Genomic DNA, 22,366 nt, shown 5'->3' on the forward strand with positions numbered 1-22,366 from the left:
AGGGGTCCTGAATCTGCTGTCCCCCACTGTGGACTCCTTCATCTGACATACACCCAACACTCACCCACCAGGAACTTGTGCACGCAGCTCAGATTATTTTATCTGACACTTTTCACATCATTTAATGCCACAGGTCTTTCCAGTAATTCATCACTGCTGAGATGCTTCAAAGCATTCCGAAGACTTCAACTGAAACAATTCTTTCTCAGAGTTCCACGGGGTTTGATCTTTAACTAATGTTTGTCCTTAATTAAATTTTGTCATGGTAACAGTGAGGAGACCTGGTGCTAAAAGGGCAGCTCTCAAACACGAATGACATCTAGACACGATGCAGAGGGCTCTCGAGATGGCTAGCCGGTCCCAGCTGGACCCTCCCTCCCCCGGAAAGGGAGACTCCCATAGAGCCTCGCTTCCATAAACCAGAACTCAAGCCGACAGCCTGAGCCGGGGCACCCTTGGAACCCACTCGTTAAGCATCGGTGACGGTGATGCTGCTGTCTTTGCAGAGGGAACCTGCGCTAATCCTAAGAGTCAGCTCATTAGAAATGCATGAATGAACACGGGGTGCAAAGCAGAGAATTCTCTTCCTGCCTGAACAATGCTTCTGGCCCCACCAGGGGGGCAACAGGGAGAAACCGCACAACAGACACACTGCTGTTTCTGAGCAGCTTATCAAGGATCTTCCTGGAGGGAAGATGGTAAATTCAGCGCGTCCCCCTGCCCCCAACCCCCGGTGCCCGTAAGCTTTTCCTTCGCCTGAGTCCACCCCAACTTTCCCAAACATAAATTTACACACTGTCCTTGGTGTTCTCACTGGAATTTATGCTGGTGGCCTGACCCAAACCATCCCTGAGCCTGTGTTCTGATCTTCAAGACCTACTCACACGTTTTCTCCGAACGGCCAACCCTAAGAAGAACACTGTTATAATTCTTATTAAACAATAACTGCATCTGGATGTGCGTGGGTATGTGAGCAAGACAGAGGACAAAATCAGGGGGATTATCCTAAAAAGGTTAATCTAGGGACAGAAGAGATTTATCCTTTTCTTTGGCATATGTACTTTCTAAATGCTTCATGATGATTTTTCTTTTTTTAAGAGTTAACATGAGGGGCTCTTCCAATAAGAAAAAATATATAATAAATTAAATTAGCTCCAACCTCTAAGTGACCAGGCCCAGACTTTCCCCTTCCACGGCAGGGTTCTGATTTACGGTCAGTTAATTTGAACTCTGCCTCTCTGTCCATCTGCTCTGCCTCAACAAAAACCCCTTTAATCCACTGCGCTTGCAGAGCAGTTTCTGACCAACCCCAGCAGGCCGATCCCTCCGACAAACCCTCCTACTGTACCCGGCTCCATGTCGGGAGGAGGGCGGGGGGTAGGGGCACCCCCGCCTCAAGGTCCCTGGGGAGTCTCAGTCACAGCCCCTCATTAGCATGTTAGTATTCGGTGGGAGGAGCCTCAGCTTTTCAGGTTCCACACAGGGGGACCCTCGGTCTCACCCGCTCCACTGAGCCAATGCACAGGCCGGACTGTAAGTCTGGACATCTCAGGTCACGCTGCCATTCTGGGGTGATGAAAACTGCGTGGTTCACGAGCGTTAAAAGGGCAGCTAGCGGGAGCCGCCGCACAGCACAGGGAGCTGGGCTGGGTGCTCTGTGATGGCCTAGAGTGGTGGGACGGTGGGCAAGGGGAGGAGGGGGTCCGAGAGGGAGGGGACGTGTGTACACTCACAGCTGGTTCACGCCGCTGCACCTCAGAAACCAACACAACACTGGGGAGCCAATATCCTCCAAATTAAAAAAACAAGAATGTCTGGCTCACATCTGTGTGCAGAACACACATGTACCTGCTCATTCTGACGAGAAAAGGCAAAACCAGAAGAAGGAAAGGAGGGAAAGCGGCTGGAAGGAAAGAGAAGGGGAAGCAGAGATCCATACTTCGATTCCATCACTGGGGGTTTTGCTGCCCACATCCAACGTCCAAATGACACGCCCTCTCTAAGAAGGCCTTGAGTGGTAAAGAAACCACCGCTGTGGCAGGACAGAAACAGGACCAGAGTCAGTGGTGAAGACCCAGGCACGCAGTGGCTGGGATTAACTCCCCAAAAGAGAAGAATCTCAGAACTGTGGAAAGGGTCCAAAGCACATGATGTCTAACCATGCCTGAACCACTGTTCTGAGCGTTCCACCAGCGTTCCTGCAAAAAAGGAAGAGCAGAAACGCTCACGCTCTCGCAGAGCTCCCCATCTTCCTGACAAAGGAAAACAAGGCCTGAAAAATGGCACAGTGACAGTGACGATGACCTAGACCTCAAGAGAGACGAGATCCCGAGGCTTCCCCAGTGGCTCGGTGGTGAAGAGTCTGCCTGCCAATGCAGGGGACACGGGTTCCATCCCTGGTCTGGGAAGATCCTCCAAGGCCTGGAGCAACTAAGCCCATGCACCACGACGACTAGCCTGTGCTCTAGAGCCGGGAGCCACAACTCCTGAGCCCATGGGCTGCAACCACGGAAGCCCACACGCCCTAGAGCTGGTGCTCTGCAACAAGAGCAGCCACGGCAACGCGACCTGCGCACCACAGTGAGGAGCAGCCCCCGCACCCCGCAACTAGAGCACGCCCTGGTGCAGCAACCAAGACCCCGCACAGCCAAAAATAAATAAATTGTTCTGAGAGAAAGAGAGAGACAGAGGCACTCTCCCTACAGTCCCTTATTGGACTGCAAGAAAATTCTCTCAACACCCCACTGGGAAGTCAGCAGACCTACTTCCCAAGGGGTCCGATTTTCTGTTCCTTTTTTTTTTTTTCCATCTACGCCAGAGACTCCTAAAGCTTCTAGAGACAGAGCCCAGCCCTGTGTATTCACATGGATCCCCTTACCCTTGGGTGAATAGTCTACTCTTTTCATACCATAATTCTTAATACTTTTAAACAAGGGACCCTGGATTTTCATTCTGCACCACAAATTACACAGCTGGTCCTGCACAGGAGTGAAAACGTGCACTCACACCTTTACAAACGGAGGAGAAGATCTGGTCTAGGGACTGAAGACACAGAACTCCCCACCTTGCCCCCCAGACCTCCCTTCTCTTTCAGACTCTGTCACACTCAACCTCCAACCTCTTGGCTCTGGGATTTTCACCATCTTTGCAGAAACTCTACAGAAAGTGGGTAAGAGATTTTTCAAAGGTTAAGTGGCAGATTGCCTGCCAGCCACATCCTAAATCATGAAATGCTTTCTATAAAATAAATGTACCCCGTTCAGCTTCGGCCACTTCACCCAAGCCGTCTCTTGAGTCAGAGTTTATAATGGGGAACAAACTTCCAATTACTAGATCTGTTTATTTCTGCAGCGATGGACCCCCAAGCCTTTCATAAGCAAACCTATTGAGCCCAAACCATGCTTTTCATGGATGAGAGCTTCAGAATAAGGGCAGTTTGTCTACACTGCAGAGAGAAACCAGATGTTTTCCATGAGTCGAAACAAGCAAATGACAATTCAGTCAAACTGCAGAACCGCCTGCAAAAAAAAAAAGTAAATTCCAGGGCACTAGTATGTGTGGGTCAATTTTCTGACCCCCGAACACCTCCAGCTATGCTTCTATTTTTCATTGTGCACGCAGGACATTAATTGCCTTTGTAGGTCTCTGGCAGCAAGCTCCATGCACTAACCCTGGTTAATGTATAACTCTTTAACTCGCACTCTAATCTGATTGTGACAGTGATGAGTTGTAAATTCTACAGCATGTGTACATTTCCTGGGCTTGACACGAAAACGCCTCTGCAGACCCGGCAGAGTTCACAGGTTTAAAGTTGATATTTTCGTCTTCCAATCGGGTTGTCTTGCGTTGCCCAAAGCCGAAGAAAAGACTGTTATGTGAAAACAGGCAAACGGTGGAAGAGTATTATTATAAATTCCACGGGCCACTTTCTGGGGCTTTTGTTTAAATTAGCGGGAACTTTAAAAAGAAAGGCTGGAGTTTAAATTTAACAAGTTTATACTCAACAGAGGCTTTTAAAATAAATATATAAATGGTCCTCCCCTGCTTCTGGTGCCCAATAATGATGGACTAGACCAACACCCCCGGCAGGGGGTAAATACCTGTTGGGAAAGATAACAGTGCAATTTGCATGGGAGATTTTTTTCCGGGGTTGCTTTTTTATTTTGGTTAAACAGTAGATCAGTTCACCAGTGGTTTGTAATAAAGTGAATTTTGAGTAGTTTGAAAGAATAAAAGGAACCTTATGAGTCTGAAATAACAAACTTCGTATCTGTCAGAAAATGTATGGGAAAGTGTTTGGCAAGACCTATTTTAAGTTAAGACTTGTAAAAGCTAATGCTCTGAATCTTGATGAGAGAAGCCTGGGCAATGCTTTGCTTACTGAGCTGTATTTGAGAGCCTCAGTAAAAACCTTTGCAGCAGTCTTGCAGCAGGAATATCCAATGACCATCACTGAGCAGATGCAAGCTATTTACGAATAAAATGGATAAGGTCCTAGTGTATAGCACAGGAACTAGATTCAATGAGCTGTAATAAACCACAGTGCGAAAGAATATATATATGTACCAGTGAATCACCATGCTGTACACCAGAAATGAACATAACACTGTATATCAACTATACTTCAGGAAAATCAGACTTTTAGGGAACTGCATTCAATGTCCTGTGAGAAGCCATAGCAGAAAGAACACAGAAGAAAGAAGCGTCTGTATGTATATAACCGAGTCGCTCTGCTGTGCCGCAGAGGCTGGCACAACGCTGGAATCAACTATAGGTCAACTTCAAAAATAAAGTTTACAATGATTTTTAATAAAAAAGTTTTAAAAGACCATCACTGTAATTCTCTTCTCGAAAAAAGTATGAAGCCTTTTTTAGTGTCATCCCATGTCTGGACAGAGTTCATACTTTGAAAACATAAATGGTGCCTGTGTTTAAGAATACAGAGTTTCCGTTTAGCTAATTAACTATTAGCTAAACAACAGCCACTCGTGAACCCATGTTCCCTGCCCCATCTGATCTCCTGACGAACTCCACTGCAATACAAGGTCCTAAAGGGAACACGTGTGTCTTTATACCTCAATTTTAGTCATATTCACTGCAGTCCTAAACAATGGGGTAAAGTGGATTCTGAATTAAATCTTTAAAAATGTATCACTCTCAAATGGAAGTGAGATCCTTGAGGTTGCTCTGTAACTGGTAAAGGGTGCACAGAGCAGCAGGGAGGAACATTCTGGAAAGAACGGAAGGGTGAAGATACCAGTTCCGTTTTTCACACCACCTCTGTCCTCAAAAGCTGAAAAGACAGATTCCCTCCATTTTGCACAGACCTTTGACTTATGACTTACAGTTCACCCTGTGCCCAGATGTCCCCAGCAGGAAAGAAGCACCAGCAATTGTTTAATTGTGCTTCTGTTTGCACTTTCTTTCAAGGCTAATTATCCACTTGCTTCATTTAGCCCTTGATCACAAGTTAGGCTGGGAAAACATTCCTGGCATGAAGACCCCTGGAATTCATCTGGTGAAAATTTGAAACCAGTTACCCACACCCCACCTGTGATAAGCAAGGCAGGTTCCCCACTTCAGAAATAAAGTTTGGGTTTGGGGAAAGTCAAAGATAAAGAAAAATAATTCCTTTACCAATTATTATTTCTTGGCCCAAGCCAGATCTTTCAAGTAACAAAACAAAGTTTTGCTGAGTCTGCTACGACTTTAAGACCCTCTCTTCTTCGGCTTTGGTGTTTCCAGGGCCACTGAATGCTATTAATTTGGAAAGACAGCTCTACCATTAAAGTCATAAAACGCATAAAGGTCAGAGAACCTCTCTTAAGTCTCTGATCAGGTTTAAATGTGGATTTCAAGTAGGAGGAAAGGGGATGATTACTTATTTAAAAGCATCCTTCCTATACGGCTTTCAACAGTTTGTCTGCCTCAGAATGAGGAGGCTGGATCGACTTCTTTGGACTCAGAAATGTGTTTTGTCATATTGTATATTCAATATCCTGTAATAAATCGTAACGGAAAATAATCTGAAAAGGCTTCCCAGTTGGCTCAGAAGTAAAGAATCTGCCTGCAATGCAGGAGGTGCAAGAGATGTGGGTTCAATCCCTGGGTTGGGAAGATCCCCTGGAGAAGGAAATCACTCCAGTATTCTTGCCTGGAAAATCCCACAGACAGAGGAATCTAGCGAGGAACCATGGGGGTCACGAGAATGGGACACGACTTAGTGACTAAACCACCATCATATATATGTGTGGGGTTGGCCAAAAAGAGCTCACAGGAAAATGCACACGAACGTTTTGGCCAACTCAATATATAACTGAACCACTGATGTGCCCCAGAAACGAACACAGCGCAACTCAACGCTGTAAATCGACCTAGACTTCAATTTTAAAAGCGCGTTTGTAAACTATGTGCTGAAACTGAGCACTGTGGCAATTACTAAGAGACTCCACGGGAAAGTCTGAGCCTCAGCTCAGGGCCCAGCGGTGACCAGACTCACAGACGAAGGTGTTACATCAGGCTCCCGCCACAGCTCTATCCTGTAACTGCCCCACCATCTCAGACACGACGCTGTCCTTCTCTGAGCCTCGGACGTCCATCTGCAAAACCCACCTCCGTGAGGCTGTTTTAAAAAGTACAGAGCAGACCTTACCCAGCGCCTGGCTGGTTTATAGTCGAAGACCTTTCTTTGTTTTTTCCTCTCCTGCTTCCCACTTTGGACAGCATTTTTCTAACAGTTCCAATGCCACCAATGCCACCATCTCCCTGCTGCATGCCGTGATGACAGATTCCTGGATCACAAAATGAACTTGCCCGGAGTCTCAGGTCTTCACTGGCCTATATGGTCTTTTCTTCTATTTTCCCGGGAAGGAGCGGCCCAGGAAACACGGCTGGATTGGGAGGAACAAGATGGAGCCAGAACATGGAATTCTGTCCCCCACGCTTCTAACCATCACCGTCTGTACCTTTGGGGGACTCTCTTTCCTTTCTCCCAGCTGTGCCGGGTCTTTGTGGAGGCTTACGAGCTTCTGCACTTGCTGAGCACACGCTGCACGGCGCCGGCCTGCTGGCTGTGGCGCACGCTCAGCTGACCTGCAGCGTGTGGGAACTTAGCTCCCTGACCAGGGACTGAACCCCAGTCCCCTGCGTGAGAAGGCAGGTTTCTTAACCTCTGGATCACCAGGGAAGTCCCCCAGAGAACTCTTCACCAGGCCACTTCCCGGGCACGTGATCCACGTTAACAGCACAGGGGGGTGCCCTCGGAAGCGGCCGTGACTTGGTTTAACGCTCTGCTGTGCCATCTTGAAGTTCTGAACGATTTTTGAACGGGGGGCCCCTTGCCCCTTGTGTTCATTCTGCATTCGGCACTGCAAATCACAAAGCCAGCCCGGCCTTCTTTTGTCCTCTAGGACTCAGGATGCCGGTCACCTCTTCTGCGAAGACACCAGCAGCCCCTGCCTGATGCACTCCCACGCCTCCCCTCACTTCCAGCTCACACCTCCGTTTAGTCGTCCGCCTTATTTAAGGAAGCCCGGCCGCAATACCGCTAGTGCTGCCTCCCCCGGGCACAGGCCAACCCCAGCCCAGGCTCAACTCCTCTCATGCGCGAGTTACGCTCACGGCAGCGCTCTAAGCAGGCACCATTACTATCCCCAGTTCACTGACGGCTTACGGGATCTGCCGCCACGGCAGAGGGGCGGCACACAAACTCAGAAGCACTAACTTCTTCCACCACCGGGCACTGTGCTCAGGACCAGAAATGCAGTGGTTGCTTAGAAGGGCCATAATGCTTGTGCCGCTACAGTGTAATTACGAGTTACATTTTATAATCATCCTAAATTACCTGTCTGGATACCTTGCTGCACTGTTAATTCCGTGAAGTCCCAATCTCTCATGTTTATCTCTGCAATACAGAAACCCATCACAAACTCTGAAAGTGCTGGAGTCTCAAATACTCTTGAAGAATGAATAAAACGTCATTTCTACACGTAGGTTAATTTTACTATTAAAGTGCTTCAAATACTTCTTATTAAACCATGACAATTACATTAAACATTGATCTACTGCTGCGCTGCTTTAGACACATCATGACTGAAATAAGATGATCTAAACCCTTGGAAGCAGCAATTAAAAAAAAAACTATCCATTTTTCCTTCCAGTGCTAAGTTCCTGATTTCCAGGGTTTTAAGTTCAATTGTTTAAACTCAACTTTTTCCTTCCAAGTTTAGAACTCTTTCAATTTGACTAACATAATGCCTCTAAAACTTTGGCAACATCCCAGAATCTGTGCCATTGACATTCTTATAATGATACTAACTCTGCAATATCTTGAATCTAATTTTGGGACAAACACAAATTGACGGACAGACTACAAAGTAACTGGGCTGAAACTGGCCTGTCCTTTTCAGAAATGTCAATGTCACGACAAAGAAATCTGGGGCACTCTGCCAAGTTAGAGGAGATTAAGGAAGCAGTCAAATGCAACTGGCAAACCTGTACTGCTTTTTGGACTAGGAAAAAAAAAATACTATTAAAAAACATTTAAAGAACAAATGGCAAATTCTGAGCGAGAAGTATAGAGGAAATTGACAGTAATATATTCATGATAAATTTACTGATTTTGTAATTATACTGTGTTATTTAAGAGAAACATCCTACTGGGAATTAAACACAATCTGCCTGCATTGTAGCAGACCCGGGTTTGATCCCTGGGTCAGGAAGATCCCCGGGAGCAGGCATGGCAACCCACTCCAGTATTCTTGCCTGGAGAATTCACGGACGGAGGAGCCTGCTGGGCTACAGTCCATGAGATCGCAAACAGTCAGACACAACTTAATGACTAACACAGACACACACATTTAGGGGTTACCTGGAAAAGGAAACAGCCACCCACCCCAGTATTCCTGCCTGGAAAACCAGTCTGTGGCTACAGTCCATGGGGCTGAAAAGAGCTGAACATGACTTAGTGACTAAACAGCAGCACCGGCATGAAGGGGTTAAAAGGGAATGTCTGCAACTTAATTCTCCAAGAAAAGGTGAGGCTAAGAGGTTAAAAACTGATAAACCTAGGTGAGGGCAAACAGGAGTTTTCCACATAATTTTTGCAACTATTTTGCTAGTTAGAAATTATCACCACTCCCCTATCCAATTATTTGGGCTTCCCCAGTGGTTCAGAGGGTAAAGAATCAGCCTGCAATGCAGGAGACACAGGTTCAATCCCTGGATCGGGAAGATCCCCTGGAGAAGGGAATGGCAACCCACTGCAGTATTCTTGCCTGAAGAATTCCATGGACAGGGGAGCCTGGTGGGTACAGTCCATGGGGTCGCAAGGAGTCAGACACGACTGAGCGACCAACACTTTCACGTTCCTTCCCCAATTATTTAACTATATTAGTATTAATACAGTGTTGCTATTATAAGCCAGCAAATGATGCAGAACGTAGGTAAATATTATGGCTTACAATCTCATGATCAAGGACTTGATGTTTTGGTTTCCAAACTTTCTTGAATTCCAAAAATAGTATTGAAAAGTACATTTTAAGATGCCATGTGATAAAAACAGAAAATAGTCCTGCATGGATACACATGCATGTATCTGTTGCCCTTTGCTTTTGAACTTGGTAAAAACCCTTACTCCAGAAAATATTAAGAGATTGAATGGTAAGGTCAAAAAAGGCTTCTTTCTCTTCCTCTCTCTGAAATCCTCCAATTTTAGCTTCTTACCTTGGCCCTTCCCCCAAAGTGTATCAAATAACTATACCCCCACCCCTCCCCCACACCTCCCCCCACTGTGCTTTGGCTTTCCAAGCTGGCGGTTTTCTTCAGTGCCTTCTTTTCTGGGGCTTTCGAAACAAACTGTGGAGCCAGGGTCTGGGCTGACACTCAGAACTCTGCTCCGTTCTCCCCTCCCGTTGGATTGGCATGACAATAGAAACCACGGGCCACAGAAGGAGACCCACAAAGGAAGACAAGCTTTTAACGCTGGAGCCATCTGCCAGTTCTCCTTAGGATCTTTTCAAGAGCTGAAGGAAGCTAAAGCAGGGGCTGAGAAAGGGGGTCTGCAGGGGAGGGCAGAAAAAAAATCATTCACGGGAAAAGCAATTGCAATATGAAAAGAAGCAAAGAAGGTGTGGAGCCTGGACGGCTGACGCATGGGGTCCCCAGACCCTCCTCCTGAGCTCGACGGAGACCCACCGCACCCTGTCTGGTGGAGCTTCTGTCGGCTACTGAGCGTTTTAAATGTTACAGTCAGAATATGTTATTAAGGGAGGATTTAATATACACGAACCACAAAAACATGTCTTGCAGAGGGGTCTTCTGGTTACCCCCATGGAAAGCCCATGCCACCTGCCTTTGCAAAGATTATGTTGGGGTTTCTTTCTTTAGGTAGCAGAACACCCTAAATATAAGCAGTTTAGCAATAATAAAACATTTCTACACCAACTCTAAATCCCACCTTTTCCCAGAGACTGGCAACTTTTAAGACCACCAACTATGAAAATCTACTTAAATAAACTAACGCAAAATACTTTCACACCCTCCTGCTGTTGCTGTTTAGTCGCTCGTCGTGTCCGCTCATCGTGGCCGAGTCTTTGTGACCCCGTGGACTGCAGCCAGCCAGGCTCCTCTGTCCATGGGATTTCCCAGGCAAGAACACTGGAGTGGGCTGCCATTTCCTCCTCCAGAGGATCTTCCCGAACCAGGGATGGAACCTGCATCTCCTGCCCAGCAGGCAGATTCTTTACCACTGAGCCACATAGGAAGCGTGCCGTCATGCGTCTATACTAAAAAAAACAAAATTTCTGGAGCCTTAAACAAATTTCTCCAAAATTTTTCCTAGAAGGAAAATACTCAGATCCCAGAAACTATGAATGAACTGCTTCTGGTGAAGACTGAGGCACTCCCCATAAAGCAGTTCACACCCCGGCCGGGTGCAGGCTCCCTCAGGCATCTATCTTATCTCTTTGAGAATTCTCAATTTCCTGGACGCAAAGCACAGCTTTTATCCCCCTCAACTGCTCCTGAAACAATCCCTGAACGGGATCAGTCATCCTTGGGTGTTTAAGGTAACGTTTTCATTTCCTATGGGAAATCTAGGTAGAAACTGTACTTAGAAATAAAAGTCGACATCAGTTGGGTTGTTTCATGGGTTCTCCATGGTGTGTTTGAGTGGGTTTTTTTAAATTCCACCATTTCAAAATTTCAAATGAAAGTGTGCCTAGTCAATTCTCTTCGGGTCAGATTATTCACTCTTTATTCTTCCATTTTGAAAATTTATAAGATCCCTTCAAAGAAACTTTCACAGATGCAACATTTAGTATGAAGTCTGGTGCCTTCTTAAAAAACTAACTGCAAAGTTGTCACACTAGTTTTGTAATGTTGAAAGGATATCTTTTAGAGATACGCTCCCTTGAAAACCTGTGTAGGACAGACTTCACAGCCTCCACACCAAGAGAGCTCAAGTGGCATAGAATCTGCCTGCAATCCAGGAGATGTGGGTTCAATCCCTGGGGTCGGGAAGATCCCGTGAAGGAGGAAACGGCCACCCACTCCAGTATTCCTGCCTGGAGCATCCCATGGACAGAGGAGCCCGGTGGGCTACAGTCCATGCAGTTGCAGAGTCAGACGCGACTGAGCGCGCACACGCCCAAACGCCAACAGAAGGGCTGCCTCCTCCGCCAGCGGGGGAAAGGGGTGAGTGCTCGGAGAATGTCACGAGTGCACAATTAATCCCAGGTGGATAAGGCGCAGGTCAGCCGTCAGCACGGGCTCCAGGGGCACAGTGATGGCCCAGGGATGTGGCCAGAGTCCCCCCAGGCCCGGGGCACACCCTGGCCTCCCTCAGTCGCTCTGCCACTGAGCGACTGTCCCGCCCCAGCCGCCCACACCCCACGGCCCTAGGTTGTGAACTCTGCTCCCTGAAGGTCAGCGGCCCATGGCCGAGTTGGGACCCAATGCCAACCCCACCCGCCACCCCCTGGGGCTGGGCAGCAGGAGGCTGACCTCTCGCCGTGAGGCGGCTGTAGACCTGGGAGTTCACCTCCTTGTCCCGCATGTAGCATCGGATCTCCTCCACCGCCTCTCGGATGATGGTGACAGCCAGCACGAAGCCCTGCAGAAGAGAGAGAGAGAGGGTGAGAGAGAGGGGATGAGCCGGCCTGAAAGCCACCGGCCTCCCCTGAGGCCGGGACAGAAGAGACCAGAAGACCAGGGCGGCAGGTTTTTCACGCGCACGAGCCCCAGCAGGCCCACTTCTCTGCATCTCCTACCCCCAAGAAACCCTCGCAGATACCAGGACATCCCATTTGCCCCCACCCAGGGCTTCTAAGAGAAACGCAGAAGCCCCAGAGCCGTCCGGCCGCTGGTAAGGGCTGAGCGGCGGAGACGCCCCTGACGTCTGTGGCTCACTCGCCACGCACCGGGTGCCATGGGAGCACTTTCCCCCCGACTTGGAGCAGTTCACCCCTGGGATGGCCACGCTAGCTGGGCAGAGACCAAGACACTCAGAATATGGTGAAGAAAATGGCCTCCCTGTTGGCTCAGTCAGTAAAGAATCCGCCTGCAGTGCAGGAGACCCGGGTTCGATCCCTGGGTTGGGAAGATCCCCAGGAGAAGGAAATGCCATTCACTCCAGTATTCTTGACTGGAGAATGCCACGGTCAGAGGAGCCTGGCGGACGACAGTCCATGGGGCCTTAAAAAGTTGGACATGACTTAGCAACTAAACCAGGGACGTCAAGGTCCTGAGTGATCATTCAGGGGCTCCTGTTCCAGAGTCCTTGCTCTCAGAGGCCACAACGTTCTGACCTGCAGAAACCTGGATGGGTGGAACCAAGCAGGGGGGCCACCAGAGCACAAAATGAGTCACGACGCCTGTTTGTATTGACCCGCCAGTAGGGAAATCAACCTTCCAGACATAACACTGTTCACATAACACCAACAAATATCCATACACTGCTGAAGATTTTCCAATATCCTGAACTTTTTTTTATTATAAGGTCTGTGTGTGTGTGTGTGTGTGTGTGTGTGTGTGAGAGAGCTCAATCATGTTGGACTCTTGTGACCCCATGGACGATATCCCACCTGGCTTCTCTGTCCACGGAATCTTCCAGGCAAGAATACTGGAGTGGGTTGCCATTTCCTACTCCAGAGGATCTTCCTGACCCAGGGATCAAACCCACATGTCTTGCATCTCCTGCATTGGCAGGCAGATTTTTTACCACTGCGCCACCTGGGAAGCCCCTACTCCTTAACTGTTGGTTAGATTCCTCTGTAAAGAAGGGGACGGGGTAGGGTGGGGACTTCTTACTTGGCCACAAGGTATGTGGACTCTTAGCTCCCCTAGCAGAGAACACACCTGCACCCCCTACGCTGGAGGCAAAGTCTTAACGACTGAACCACCAAGGGAATCCTCATGTTAAAGTACTGATTGCATAAGCACCCATTAGTAAAAGGAAAATTTTAAGCCATCTCACCTTCCCACGTTAGATATCCCCACTCATAAAACCTGGTGCGGACTGGTGTCTGTCACCCATGGTAGGAATCTATTTTCGTCTTGATTTTTCCTCTCGTATCAATAAAAGCAAGAGCAACCATTCATTTTTCTTACAAAAGAGCCTTGTCATCTCTCTTTTTAAAGTCACTTTTTTTAATACAGAGGGCACAACTGCCCCTGAGGTTAGCAGTCGTGAATTCTTTGAGGATTTCATTTTCATACTGTTTACCCCGTGCAATATATTAACTTCGATTCAAAGGACGTTAAATCTCTTATGTAAATCTAGCCAGCGATGTGCCGCTTTGTGGAACCCCTCCCAAGGCCCATACATCTTTGCCATCACAGGATTTCTCCTGTTTCCGATCAGAAGGAAAGTACACGCTGAAGCCACAGCAGAACCGGTACATATCAGAATGGAAGCAAGACCAGACCACACAGGGAGGTGAGAAGACCTGGTCAGGAGAAGCGCGGCCACGTCTGCAGAACCCGCCCCCACCACGCTGCACGCTGCTCTTTTGTTCTGGGCCAGAATCCAGGTTTCGGTTGTTTGTTTTTTCAAGTGTTCCAGTTTCTAGTTCTCTCTGCGTGGGTCTGGCTAAATCCCATCGATGTTAATGGGAAGTGTGTGCTTATCACAAAGACAGGAGGGGCTAACCTCCCTGCTGCATATGAACACTGCTTCCTAAGTCACCATGGGCTTCCCAGGTGGCACAGTGGTAAAGAACCTGCCTGCCAATGCTGGAGACACAAGAGTCACAGGTTCGATTCCTGGGTGGGGAAGATCCCCTGGAGGAGGGCATGGCAACCCATTCTAGCATTCTTGCCTAGGAAATCCTAAGGACAGAGGAGCCTGGTGGGCTGCAGTTCAAGGGGTCGCAAAAAGTTGGAAATGACTGAGTAACTTCACACACAGGCGCACAGTCAGGTGAAGGGACCCAGAGCCGAAAGTGACTGTCCACTGAGCGAAACTCCTTAAGAGCCAGGGAGCTCGCACGCAGTTACCACGTCTGTGACCCCCCCAACACACACACACACACACCAGGGAGCTCACACGCACAGTTACCACGTCTGTGACCCTCGACCCCACCCCAACACACACACACACCAGGGGACTCACACACACAGTTACCACATCTGTGACCCCCACCCCAACACACACAGAACCCTCACCAATCCCAGGGGACCTGCCATCTCTTAAGCTAGAAACTGCTTTACAAAGAGATTCAAATGTGGTCCAGATATAAATTCCAACCTTCCAGCTTTGGAGGTCCCTAAAGGCCAAATCACTTCATGGCAAAGAGATGGGGAAACTATGGAAACAGTGACAGACTTTATTTTCTTAGGCTCCAAAATCACTGCAGATGGTAACTGCAGCCATGAAATTAAAAGAAGCTATGACCAACCTAGAGAGCATATTAAAAAGCAGAGACATTACTTTGGCAACAAAGGTCCATCTAGTTAAAGCTATGGTGTTTCCAGTAGTCATGTATGGATGGGAGAGATGGACCATAAAGGAAGCTGAGTGCAGAAGAATTGACGCTTTTGAACTGTGGTGTTGGAGAAGACTCTTGAGAGTCCCTTGGACTGCAAGGAGCTCCAACCAGTCCATCCTAAAGGAGATCAGTCCTGGGTGTTCATTGGAAGGACTGATACTGAAGCTGCAACTCCAATCCTTTGGCCACCTGATGGGAAGAGCTGACTCATTTGAAAAGACCCTGATGCTGGGAAAGATTGAAGGTGGGAGAAGAAGGGGATGACAGAGGATGAGATGGTTGGATGGCATCACTGATTCAATGGACATGAGTTTGAGCGAGCTCTGGGAGTTGGCAATGGACAGGGAGGCCTGGCGTGCTGCAATCCACGGGGTCACAAAGAGGCGGACGCAACTGAGCAACTGAACTGACTGAAGGGCCACAGATACTGAAACAGAAGCTTGAATGGCAGTGGAGGGCTGTCTAAACTTGCAAGGACGTCAGAGCTGGTGACAGTGAACACACAGAACCCTGAAGGCGCTGAGCCTCTTCTGTAAAGCTGTGCATCAAGAGCAGATGTGCTGGGGATTCCCTGGAGGTCCAGACGTTAGGGCTCCATGTTTCCACTGCTGAGGGCCCAGGTTGGATCTCTGGTTGGGGAACTAAGATCCCATAAGCCACAAGGTGCAGTAAAAAAAAGAAAAGATCTACTAACAGAAAACTCCTGAGAGAAATCAGAAAGGCAGATACTTCTGCGTGGGGAGGCGGGCTGACTGGAGAGGGGCAGAGAGCTTTCTGGGCTGGTGAGAACGTCCTACCCCGACCACGGGTCCTGGCAACACCCAGGGAACGGAAACCTCGGTATCGTGTAGGCTGTGCCTTAATAACAGAGAGATCTAGATTTATTATCTGATCTTCATACAATTTTACTGATTATCTCATCTGTTTCCTGAGGAACATCTCCCACGAACACATTAGCATCGAGAAAGAAGTTACCAGGACTTCCCTGGGAGTCCAGTGGTTAAGAATCTGCTTCCAATCCTGGGGATGTGGGATTGACCCCCAGTCCAGGAAATAAGACCCCACACAGCACACGGCAATTACGCCTGCGCACCACAACCAGAGAGAAGCCCATGCACCGCAAGGAAAGAGCTCGAACACCACAACTAAGACCAAATGCAGCCAAATAAATAAATACCTTTTTTAAAAAAAGAAAAAATGTTACCAAAAGCTAAGACGTAATCCACACGATGACCAACAATGGCACTGGTACCAGAATTTTAAAATTCAAATGAGGACATTTCCTGAGAATTTTCTATGTGTCAGGAGCTATTTGCAACATTCTACTTGCTGTACTTCACTGCACCTCCCAACAAGCCATGGGAACAGACACGATCACCCACCCCCTACTTTACAGATGAGGAAACTGAGGTTCGGAAAAGCTAGTTACAATCACACGGCTTCTCAAAGAGGCTACAGGGCAACCATATGGCCCCACAGCCCTCGTTCTGAACCACTGAGCTCCCGGCTGGGCATGAAACGAGAGGACTCTCAGGGTGGTCAGACACATTTCAAAATGTACTTCAGCCAAGCACTGGAAATTGATTCTCTGCATAAACATCTAGGGGACTTAGGAGAAATCAGCTGCATTCACCAGGAAACAGGTGTCGTCCAGTTGTCTTTGACCCCAAGCCCCCTTCTCTGCGGCCCCTGGAAAGAGGGGAAGAATCTGTGCAACATGACTGCCTCCTTCTGTCTCTGAACCATCACAGGAAACTCTGGCCATGGGGCACTTAGAAGCCTCAGGACTGCCCGAAACTGCTGGTAACCCTGGCTTCTCTCTACAGCCAGAGGCCCGGGAAAGCCAGGACTTGGCTGTTTGCATCGGAAGTCAGGTTCCTGGCTCCTCCTGGAAACTCTGAGCATCATTTCAGTGAAGAGACATGGGCTAGAACTGGAGCAGGGGTCTCGCTGGAAGGGCGGGAGCCCTGCAAGTCATCCTGGCCCCCACACGGGCCCTCACTGCATTACCTGAGGGGCTTCTGTAGTGCCCGGGGTCAGCATCATCGGTACCGATACGCGGAACACATCCCAGACCAGAACCGGGTATAGCACCTGCCTTCGAATTGGGTTCAACACTTCGATCCCTGGTCACCAGCCCCAAGAACCAACGCGGTCTTCCCCTGCAGAGGGAGCAACTCTATAAGCAGTTTCAAACACCTTGACTACACATCTGAGCTAATGTAGTTTCCCGTAAGTTTCCAGCTTCCAGAAAGGCACTGTGGTGACTTAAGACAGATGTCTCTGTACCTGAAGATAAAAAATACTTAATAAAAGGCCGCACCCGCCCCTCCAAGGACTTCCCTAGTGGCTCAGAGGTAAAGAATCTGCCTGCAATGCAGGAGACCCAGATTTGATCTGTGGGCCGGGAAGATCCCCTGGAGAAGGGAATGGCCACCCACCCCAGTATTCTAGCCTGGAGAATCCCATGGACAGAGGAGCCTGGTGGGCTACAGTCCATGAGCTCACAAAGAGACTAAGTGACGAACACTTTCACCCCTGTTCCAAAGAAAACTACTAGCTTTGGTGAAGAACCTTCCAGACCTCCATGTATTTATTTACAAGTCTCAGGTGAGTCACACTCCATACACAGACACACCCAAGCGCAGAATCGTGGTCAACCCCTCACGCTGACACAGACTACATCATAAACAGAAAACAATCCAAAGAGCACAAGCCACAGGGTTGGAGGCCCTGCCTTTCTCGGGCCACTGTGTGCCAGCCCAGTACCCAGCAATCCGCAGTGAGCAGGCGGGAAACGCTTGCTGAAACAAGGAGAGACTGGACAGGGGACAGACAGACGGAAGGAGGAGCCCAGGCACCGCGGCCGTGGGCCCTGGCGGTGGGCGGAACAGAGCGCCACCAGGAAAACCTCGGGGGCTCCCAGCGTGTTGGGCTGGGGGCGTCCGCTCCCTTGAAAGACCATGTCCTGTTCCAGCCGCCTGAAGGACAGAAGCCGCCTCGGACCCCCCCGAAAGGACGCCCCAACTGACTCACCAGGGGAACCCAGTAGGTGTAGAGCGCTCCGAGTCGCATCTCAGGGACGAACTGGGAGCAGGCGAGCAGCAGGAAGTAGAGGTTGAAGAAGTATTTGAACTGGTTAAACAGAACCTGCAGTGGAGAGAGACAGGAGACACTCGAGGCTGGAGGACTCGGAGCGAGGCAGACAGTGACCTTTCAAACACTCCCCCAGGAGAACGCAACTCACGTGGTACCTGCACATACACGTCACACTGACACCTGCTGACTAGGAAAACACACCTGGGTGATGAAAACATCATTTGTCAAAGTAAAGAAGCACATGATACCCGTGGGAATTCTAAACACCACATTCAACACAGTGGGGACCTCTGGGCGTGGAGTCTCTGACAACAGCTGTTAGGTTTCATTTCTTAAACTTCTTCTCCAAATGCAGAAAAGGCCACTCCAAATGCCACTGAAGAGGGTTTAGTGCAAAAGGCTCAGGTTGTAAGACTAAATCAAAAGAGAGATACACTGATGTCTCAATGGTGTGATTTCAACGCCAGAAGTAACTACAGAATTCCATCCCACATGGCAGGAGGGCTCTGGCGGTTTCCACTGGCCCCACGTGCCCTGGGAGTGTCATCGACACCCCGACTCACCTGGCCATCAGGCAACAAGCGGAAATGCCCAGTGTGTTCAGGACACCATCCGGCCCCTCGCTCCTGCCCTGCCACGGGGACATGGATGCTCCACACACCCCAGGCGGTGTAGCTGTGGCCTGACGTGCCTCAGAGTTTCCATGAATGAGAAATTAACTTGCACTTGACTTTAGATACTGAGATTTCAGGGGCCAGGGGAGAGGGTTGAACCAGGTACTGATAAAAGGAGTCAAAAATCACCCTTAAAGAAACATTCTGGGGCTTCCCTCAGGGCTCAGTGGTAAAGAATCTGCCTGCCAATGCAGGAGACACGGATTCGATCCCTGGTCCAGGAAGATCCCACAGGCCATGGAGTAATGAGACCTGTGGGTCACAACTACGGAGCCTGGGCCCTGTGGCCAGCGAGCCACAACCACTGTGCGTGTGTGACCCAGGGCCTGAGCTCCACGACAAGAGAAGCCTCTGCGGTGAGACGCCTCCGTACTGCAACTAGAGAGCAACCCCCTGCTCCCTGCAACCAGAGGAAAGCCTGCAGGCAGCAGCGAAGACCCAGCACAGCCAAAAATAAATCAATTATTAAAAAGAAATTCAGGCTGACCTTATGCTACAGTATAAGGTATTTGTTTCCATGTTCTCTCTCAGTAAATCAGTGATTTTTTTTCTTTCAGCTTTGGAACTGATTGTTGCTGCTGCTTCTACAGCCAGCTGGTGTAGTTTTGGAGGTCACAATGGATAAAAATCGATATTTAACCTAAGGGTGTGCTGGGGGGGAAGGTTTTCAGAAGGCTTGTCTGTTGATCTGTATAAATTAACGAACAAAACGGACAATTGCAGGGCAATATAAGCAAAACAAACATTAGCAAATACGTTAATAGAAAATGTCTCTGGATGGAGGTATTAAAATCTATCTTAAAAAGATTTCTTGGGACTTCCCTGGCAGTCCAGTGGTTAAGAATCCACCTCCCGAGATTCCCTGCTGGTTCGGTGGCTAAGACTCCAAGTTCCCAGTGCAGGGGCCCGGGTTTGATCCCTGGTCCGGGACCTAGATCCCACATGTCACAACTTGGACTCAGCAGAGCCAAATAAATAAATATTTTTAAAAATTAAAAAAAAATCCACCTCCCAATGCAGAGGATGCAGGTTCAATCCCTGGTCGGGGAACTAAGACCCCCACATGCTGTGGGGCAAGTAAACCCACGTGCCTCAACTGCTGAGCCTGCACGCCTCAGCAACAGACCCCTGGGCTGCAAGTACGACGGCACAGCAAAGGAAGAAGAAATAAAAAAATTTCTCTACACTTTTATCTCCCAACATTTCTATTCTGAATATGTGTTCCAAGATGGTAATACGGGGGAAATATAGGCACTGATTTTTTTTTTTTTGGTAACAAAGCTAGGCCCTCAAAATATCTTTTTCACTCCTCTTAGGCCGAACACACCAAATAAATGTGAAGTTATTCCAACCGATCAGGTGGAGGCTCACAGACTTGCAGACAGAAGGCAACCTCTTTCAGGTGCTCAGGACTAAGGGAGGTGAACGGCCAGTGGCTGGGGTGACGTGGAAAACACACGGGGAGCTCACAGGCCCTGCGGCAGGAGCCTCGGTCTTCTAAGACTGGTACCACTGCACACACGTGGTGTAAGAAGAAAAAACAATGTTGTCTCGGCCCGTACGTACCCCAGGCAGAAAGGTGAAGAAGTTGTACTTCTGATTGTTGATGACATTTCGAGGGTACCACTGGTCCCTCTTCTCCGGGTGCCCCAGCCAGACTGTGCGGGGCCTGGGCTCGCCTCCACCGCAGCATCTCAGCCACTCGCCGCACCTGTGGAAAAGACACGCCCACACCGTCAAGGCCATGCCCTCCCAGAACTTCTCTCTCTAAAGCATCATCACTGGGTCAGAACCACAGCCCCACATGGGGCTTCATCCTTCAGTGGGCAGGGAAAACAGACCTGATGCATCTACAAAGCCAGCTGTGGTCCAAATCAAAGATGCTTTGTCCCCAAGCCCAAATTATTTCAAAAAGCAGGATCTGTTTTTTTTTTTTTTTAAGATTTAGAAAATAAATACATAACAATAAGAACTTTTATCACTTTGACATGTTGCAGATGAGAGAGGAAAGCTCAGGACAGCTGAAAAAAAAAACCCTGTGTCTGCCAAAATGTGAGAAACAGCTGAGTCTGGTCTTGAAGCAGGTCTGTCTGATTCTCAAAGCTAACAAGGGTGCTAGTCACACCAAGATTACTATCAAAGAAGAGAAGGAAAATAATCTCCTTCCATGCCCATCTCTCCTTTTTAGCAACACATTGGAGCAACAGCCAGGAAGATGACTCGGAGCCCCACATAACCAGAAGACAGGCCAGTGTGCCAGCTGTAGGCAAGCTGACCCCAAGGGCTGCCCCCAGAGGGCAGCTCCTCAGGTGCCTGGGCACCTGCCCTGCTCTGATGAAATTAGGCTGCTCTGAGACACACATCCCCAACCCCGACTCTCGCCCAAAAAAGGCACCACATCCTTCAGAAGAGCCTGTAAACAAGGCATCTTGAGAATTACGACCCTTATCAGCCCCTTGTGGTAGAAAGACCACTGGCAGAATGTTCCTCAGGCTGGGAGGGAGGAAGCCCAGCACTGCCAGCCCCGCCAGCCCCTTGAGACACTGCCAGCTGAAAGCAAAGCATCCCGATGTGGCCATCACGACTTACATAATTATTTGTCAGCGGCAGACCCGCCTTCTGTCCCTCCGCTTTCGGGCCAGGCATGTCCTGCTGAGGTGCTGGGTACAGAGCTGAGCACACACAGGCTGTGGGCTCAGGACTCTTAAAGATTGGCAAGCCAGCAAGTCGCCTGCTCAGATGCTCAAAATTTCCATGATGAAACACGATGCTCTTTCTTAAAAATAGCATCCTGGTTCCAGTAAACCGGTGCTGGGGGTGGGGCAGGGAGGCTGCTGGTGGCTCCCACGAGGACAGGTTTCACTTCTAAGTAACTCATTCGTGTCCGCCAGAGAAACACAGGGAAACCTGGAGGAGTCCAACCCCGTTCCTGCTCTTGGGTGAGTCACCCAAGCGGCCCAGCGTGGGGCAAAGTGCCGAAAGAACGGGGAGGGGACGCCCTGAGCACAAGCACACCCTTCCGGCTGCAGACGCCTTCCTCACGGTCACTGACTCTGCCGTGCACCAGCTACTCTCTCCCTATCCTGTGATGACCTGGTAATGACGACTTCCAGAGCGGAATGCTTCGAAGGAAAGCTGGAGAGAAGCACAGACGGTCGGGCTGACTGTTTATGTGAGTTCTGTTTGCTTTCTGCTGGCAGAAGGTTCCACGCAGCAAACTACAAGGTTAAACTCTCCGAGACTTAGCCTTCAGGCGTGCACATGCACGGGGCAGCTCGGGCAGGGCAGCCCGCGTGAGGCAGCGAAGACTGGAAACTAACCTAATCGGCCATCAGAGCAGGGGGCGGGGGCTGGTTGGGGCTTCCGTGGCGGTCGGGGCTTTAGACTCCGTGCTTCCAATGTAAGGGGTACCGGTTCAATCCCTGGTCAGGGAACTAAGACCCCACATGCTGCCTGGTGTGGCCAAAAAAGTATTAAAGGAAAAAAGGGGGTGCTGGTCAAACAAGCAGCAAACATTCATACAAGGGGATGCTCAACAGTCTTTAAAGGAGGAGACGGAGCTGCGTGTGCTAAATGGTCCTATTCGCAAGATCTGCTAAATGGAAA

General features: G+C 49.1%; 1 protein-coding gene across 7 annotated transcripts in view; it reads right to left on the minus strand.

Annotated features, from left to right (window-relative positions):
• The window catches only part of ATP9A (ATPase phospholipid transporting 9A (putative)), a 128,393-nt gene that overhangs the window by 78,210 nt on the left and 27,817 nt on the right, over nt 1–22,366 (minus strand). For 5 of the 7 annotated variants that reach the window (XM_055545320.1, XM_055545322.1, XM_055545319.1 and 2 more), the window contains exons 2-4: nt 20,327–20,471; nt 18,024–18,137; nt 12,004–12,112 (exon numbers count right to left, since the gene is read on the minus strand). In XM_055545320.1, coding sequence (XP_055401295.1) covers nt 12,004–12,112; nt 18,024–18,137; nt 20,327–20,471 — 368 coding nt within the window. Of the gene's footprint in view, nt 1–12,003; nt 12,113–18,023; nt 18,138–20,326; nt 20,472–21,349; nt 21,620–22,366 lie in introns of those variants that run through there. The other 2 variants (XM_055545323.1, XM_055545321.1) reach the window with 2 other exon arrangements.

Source organism: Bubalus kerabau, chromosome 13 (assembly GCF_029407905.1).
Source record: "Bubalus kerabau isolate K-KA32 ecotype Philippines breed swamp buffalo chromosome 13, PCC_UOA_SB_1v2, whole genome shotgun sequence".
In the NCBI taxonomy this organism is placed as follows: Eukaryota; Metazoa; Chordata; class Mammalia; order Artiodactyla; family Bovidae; genus Bubalus; species Bubalus kerabau.